The sequence below is a fragment of the Pezoporus wallicus genome, unplaced genomic scaffold, assembly GCF_028554395.1.
Source record: "Pezoporus wallicus isolate ANWC-B61680 ecotype Strahan unplaced genomic scaffold, APGP_CSIRO_Pwel_v1 contig_8705, whole genome shotgun sequence".
In the NCBI taxonomy this organism is placed as follows: domain Eukaryota; kingdom Metazoa; phylum Chordata; class Aves; order Psittaciformes; family Psittacidae; genus Pezoporus; species Pezoporus wallicus.
Window position 1 is genome coordinate 2,310,219 of NW_026638439.1, and position 6,000 is coordinate 2,316,218.

A 6,000-nucleotide genomic window follows, 5' to 3' on the forward strand; every position below is an offset into this window, starting at 1 on the left:
TGACCATCCTGGTCAGGAAATAGTTGTATCTCCTAAAAGTGGTCCTTATGCTCTTGCTGGCCATCATTATTTGCCTGTTGTGAGCACAGTTACTGAAGAGCTTGCTTTGGGCAATAAATTTCTTACTTTTCTCAGTGTTTGTGAGGATTTTTACTTTATTGGTTAGCTTTATGCTGACATAGATGGAAAATGGTTTGCTCAGAGTCCTTAAAATTACTTCTTTAAAATGGAGCAGAAGCAATAGGTGGTCTAATGGGAGAGATTGCATCTCCTGGAGCGCTATGACCCTCCAGCACCGGGTAGAGATTTGGTGCAGTGACTTATCAATGATGCAGGTTGCCTGAGGAACTGAGGATGCTGAGCCTGGGGTGGGTCTTGCCTGTTGGCTGCGTTGGCATGTTCAGATTCCATGCAAAGGCAGGCTTGGCCACAACTGCAGCCTTCTGTAGAGAAATAGCCTGTGGTGGGGAATGCTGCTGCCTACAGTAAGCTTGTCCCTACAAATCCTGTCTGATATTCATGTAATCCGTGCAAGCTTTGGGGCTTGCTGTGGTGTGTGCATCCCCACAGAAACAGAGCAGGGAAGAAAACTACCATGTAACTGGGCTGCAAGGACTAGCTGTAGGGAGAGGATCAGCACCCCTGAGCCATTGGGTCACCTCTTTGATCCAGCCACCTTTTTATGGCTATTTTGTGACCTCCTCCACTTGTAAATAACTGGCTTTTATTTGACCTGTCTTTGGAGAGATTTTCCTCTTAAGCCAGACCTTTCAGTGTTTCAGAAACCCTGCAGCACATAAAGGGAACACTGATGAGGTTTTTCTCTCAGTCATTTCAGTGAATTTAAGCTTGATTGACAAGCCCTGTTGTAATGCTGGCAATTGGGATTTCCTCGGCATAAGTGTTAATGGATTTTTGCATTAGTGCTTCATGTGTAAATCCCAGCTTCTGCAGCTGAGTAGCAACATGTCCCTCAGGTGAGCCTGTTGTCTGGCAGCCTCCTGCCCTTCCCAGGGTGGGGACAGAGATACTGTCTTTGCTGTTTTTCTCTAAGGGACAGCAAGACATCTCCAGTTGTGCTTTAGCGTAGGAGCTAGAGAGCAGCAAGGTTGTGTGTTTGTGGTCTGCTTGCTCATCTTTTGTCCAGTTCTTTCTTAATTAAGCTGGGCATCAGCAGTGGCCACCAGGTACTCTCCTGAGCCTTTCCAAAGTTGTGTTCCAGGGTTATTTTGGTGGCAGGTTAATCCTGCCGTTCCTCACTCGGTTTCTGCTATCTCCCGAGAGGAGTGATGTGTTTTCCTGTTTAACGTGTGCTGCATGTCGATCTCCTCATTTCATTTGCAGAGTTTGAAGGCGGTTGGCAAGTGCATCCCGAAGGCTGAGAAAGAGAAAGTTGCCAAGAGCTTCGAGCTGTTGAACTTGCTCCTCAAAACTGCGACAGAGGAGGTGAGTGCAGGACCTGATGTGTGCAAATGGCTGTTGTTCCGAATGCCACCAAAGCCTCTTCCAAATGTCACACTTGGATTTTACCTTGTGACTGCTACATCCCACCTCGTTTCTTACCAAAGGTGTCACCCCTTGAGGGAGTGCCTGGCTGGGGTTGAGGACAGAAAAGCTCTTGTGTCTGCAGGAGTGATCCTTAGTTCTTACGAGCTGATCCGCCTGAGCTTGGTGAAGGATTTGTGCAGTGTTGTGCAAACGTACGTGGCATCTCCTTTCAAATCAGCAGAAATACGGCCTGGCATACAGTGAGGGTGAGGTGGGGTTTGTTACAGATGATTGCTCTCTCCTCTCCACTGAACCCCATAGATTCTGATGCCCCAAAACTGATGCTTATTCAGAGGCTTTGTTAGCGGGAGCGAAGCTTTGTTTTCCCAAATGAAAAATGATCTTTCTGAACCCGAGAAGATTTTCTATAGGTGATAACCAAGTCTCCAACGTGGTCTTATTTACTGGAGCAAAATACCACAAGCAGCAGTATTGCTGAAGCACAGTTTCCTACTGATAAGCACTGAGCTCACACCACTGCCAGTTTCTTTGTGGAGAACTAATAGCAAAGTGGGTGGAGGAGAGAGGTTGTTTCCAAGGCTCTTGTAGGAACTGAATAGCCTTTGAGACACTCCTTTCTGCCTGATTTTACTGAAATTATCCAGTGGGTTATGGAACAGGCAGCAAGATTGTGTTCTTTAGAAACCAGGCTGAAAATGCTGCTGCTTTTCTTTTAAGTGAGTACGTAGTCACTTGTTTTCTCCCCCTGCTCCCAGCCGTGGACTGAAAAGGAAAGAGGACCAAAGGACCTTTTAGTCCCCTTTATGCCAGTACAGTTCTAGAGCCAGACTGGTGCTTCTCATGCTAGAGACCCAGTTTTCAAGCAAACCCTGTACCATATGGCCTGGTGTGATTCACCAGGTTTTGCCCCCAAATTGTAGTGGTATTGCAAGTGGGCTTAGGGCAGTGGCTTGGAGGAGCCAGGCAGGATTGGTTATTCCTACCACAGTCATATCCTGAGGATGGCCTGGGTTTGAGTGCCCCTTCTGAGTTCACTCTGCAGACTGTCTGTTTGTACTTGCTTCTTGCAGCATCTGCACGTGAAGCTGACTGAGGTGGAAAACGTGCTGTTAGGTCTGAACCAGCCAGAAGGCATTGGGAATTCCGCACGTCTTGACTCTCTCTACTGGAATGTCATGCGTTGGCTGAATTATACGTATGTATATGCTTGCTGCTTTGGCTTTTTGGCTTGCCTGGGGCTCTGACTGCCCGTCCAACTTGTCTTCATTGATGTGGGGAAGTAGAAGGAGAAAGAACGTCAAGGCACTGTTGGATTGATCCTGCAAATGTGAGGCTGGAGGGAATGAGTAGCTGTCCTGGAATGTGACTGGATACCAGGGAATACGTGCCAGGACCTTCGATCTTCTCCAGTGATTTTGTGCTCCTTAGTGTCTGGATTCCCATCCTAATGCTTGGAGTGGTTGCCTTGCAGCTCCTAAAGCTGGGGAGCATTCGATGTTCATGCTCATGGGTTAAATGGCAGCTGGATTAGACTTCTGTTGTAGGGCACAAAGGAAGTGTAGGATCTTTTAGTCCTTCCTGCTGGCAGTATTTAGTGAGACATGGCATTAAGCAATGCTGGGTGCTCTGCTCATGACTGGGAGCTGCGGGTGGCCTGGCCTGTGCTATCTCAGCCCAGCAAGAGGCTCTGAGGGAAATGCTGGCATGTGGCTCACTGTGAGAGGGTTCATGGGCAGGGAGGAATCATACAAGGCAGCTGAAGCTGTTGTTGTGGCCCCTTCTAATGACTTGAACAGGGCATGGTGGCCTCACCCAAGCCTTATGACCACAGCCCTGGGCCCTTTTCCAGCCTCACATAGGTTCCCTGGCATTGTTCTGCCAGGGCTGGCCCAAGGATAAGGAGCTAGTAGACTGCAGCTAGGAGGGGGATTGTTAAGGTAGGAAACGTGAGCTTGTGCATGTCCTATAAGGAAGGGCTTGGGGTTCAGGGGTGCAGTCTGCTGTCGCTGTTGATGCCAACTTGCTGTGACACACAGAGATGTTTGTGCACAGGAGGTCTGATTTGTGCACAGGAGTATCCTGGTGGCAGTGCTGAGAGGGAAGTGCTGACATCAGGTTGTCAGGGTAGCAGTTTTCCATCCCGAGGAGATGCAGCTTGAAAAACTCCAGAAAACTTCACATTGAAAGCCAGGCCATGGAATTACAGCCTGGTTTACAGCTCTCTGGTGCAGAGCAGCATAGACTGGGTGGTGGTGGAGTTGCTGTCGGACTCTGTCAGAGAGCAGCAGCAGCAGTGGCTGTATTGCATGCACACAAAGGCTGCCTAGATGAGATTGGAAAGGTCTGTTTGGGGTTCTTCCTGGAAGATGACCTCTTGGGATTGTTAGCACAGTGAAGGCCTGGGGCTGTCACCTTGGACAGGCAGACAGTGTCTAGGTAGCCTTGCGTGGGGCCACAGGCCAGGCGTGCTTGAGAAGGTGCTAAGGACAGCAGTACCTGGTCTGTGGAATGGGGATTCTTCCTCAGGTCTCCATGTGCCTTCTTGAGTCCTGGTCCGGCTCCTGCTGTCCATTAACCAGTCCCTGTGCAGACTGAGGACCGCCTCCAGGGATAACACTTCTCCTTGTACCATGCCTGTGCTTCCTTGCACCCTTCCTGTGCTTCTGCCTGTTTGTGGACTGCCTGTCGCGTGGATCGTCGCACTGTTCCCTGGCTGTAAATTAAGTTGCTCTTGATCTTTGGTGTTCTCTCTGCAGGAAGCCCAAGAAAGAGAAGACAGCCAATAAGCCTGAGCAGGAAGCAGAGTCGCTTAAGAGGAAGAAGAAAGGCTTCCTGCCAGAGAGCAAGAAGCGCAAGAAGCGCAAGAAAGGCATCCAGGAGAATGGGGTAGCACCAGCAGCCGGTGAAGATGGAGACCCAGCAGCCCCAGAAGAGCAGCCCCTGGGAACAGAAACTCCCAAGCAGAAGAAAGACCTCGTGGCTGGTGGCAGCAAACACAAGAATCAGAACAGAGGGGTCAGGGAGAACGGAGTGGCACCAGCGGGCAGTGGGGAGGCTGCTGTTAATGGAGGAGATGCTGTGGCTCACAAGAAGAAGAAGAAAAAGAATCTGAACAGGAAAAGGAAAGGTGATGGCAGCAATGAAGCTGAGCAGGTTCCAGCTGCAAAGAAAACCAAGGGGAGTGTCAGCCAGGAGCCCCAGCAGAAGCAGAGCAAAGCCAAGGAGAAAAAGAAAGCGAAAAAGGCTCCAGTGCCACAGGACTGAACTCCATGGACTCACCTGGTGCTGGCATGGCCGAGGAGACTGTTGTAATATCTTTTATACTATAGTTTTTATGTCCTCCATGGCTTTAAATAAACCTTCCATGATGCTGAGCTCTACAGCTGCCGTGTGTGGAGGATTCAGCCCAGAGCACAGGAGCTTCAGGAGGTCACGTACCCTCTCGAGTTCTGGTGCATGCCCACCCTCTCTTCCCTGGCAGTGCCAAACAGGCTGTGCTTGGGAGCACAGACTCCTGTCTCCGTGATTTCCCAAGGCAAAGCAAGAGGCTGGTTTGGATTTCTTGAGGAGCTGTAGCAGATGTGCTGGCACGGCTGAGTTGTGTGGTTGAGCCCTGGGGGAGGTTCAGAAGTAACTCCTAAAGGCTCATTTCTGTCCTGCCCAGGCCCAGCAATACTCACAGCTTTTTCAGTCCGAGAAATTCTGCCTCTTAGTTGCCTGGGGTTAAATAGGCTCGTACATGCATGTTCTGAGGTCAGACATGTCCAATTGGCCACTTGGGTGTCATCAGTAACTACCATGATCTGACTTCCTTGCCTTTTTGCTGCTGGGTGCAGGAGGGGTGATGGCCCCATCATAGCACAGGGACATCAATAAATCAGTGAAACAACTGAAGTGGTTGATTGATTTGCTGGTCTGCCAGGCCAGCAGGCTCTGTGCGGCCATGCAAGGCACCTGGCACCAGCAGCCTTAACAGCAGTCCTTGAAAGTGACTGCTTGGGATTGCATCTGCTTATTTATCCCCATGAATGCCAGAATCAGCCCTTTGGAGAGCATCGGGACCAGGTTCTCCGATGTGTTGGGTTTTGTTGAGCGCTCCATCTCAAAATGGTGTTTGAAAGCCCATTCATGTTGTAGCTGCCTCTACAGCCTCCTCCTTCCTTTCCTCATCCCCACCTTGCTCCTGGGGAGCAGTCCCCATCCTGCAGAGCAGTTTGGTGCTGACTCCTGTTACTGGCAAAGTGATGGGTCCTGGAGCAGGGCTGTTCCTGCTGTGCCTTCAGCTGTCATCCTGCAGGTGGGTCCGTGCCACCAGACATAGATAAGCGCACTGGAAATGTCATGTTGCTTTTGGAGGGGGTGAGAGGAGAGGTGCAAAGGGCTGTGTTTGCCCATGGCTGTTTATCTGCCTTTGCAATGATTCTTCTCTCGAATGGCACAAAGCTCCCTGGGAGACCACTGCTGGCAGCAGCGCAGACATGTTCAGTTGCA

The 6,000-nt window shown here is 50.3% G+C and overlaps 1 protein-coding gene across 1 annotated transcript in view; it reads left to right on the forward strand.

Moving 5' to 3' along the window:
* The window catches only part of MYBBP1A (MYB binding protein 1a), a 57,949-nt gene extending 53,058 nt beyond the window's left edge, over positions 1-4,891 (forward strand). The window contains exons 25-27 of the mRNA XM_057410722.1: positions 1,345-1,446; positions 2,580-2,704; positions 4,266-4,891. Coding sequence (XP_057266705.1) covers positions 1,345-1,446; positions 2,580-2,704; positions 4,266-4,773 — 735 coding nt within the window. The 3' untranslated portion in view covers positions 4,774-4,891. The remainder of the gene's footprint in view (positions 1-1,344; positions 1,447-2,579; positions 2,705-4,265) is intronic.
* The last annotated feature ends 1,109 nt before the right edge of the window (positions 4,892-6,000 follow it).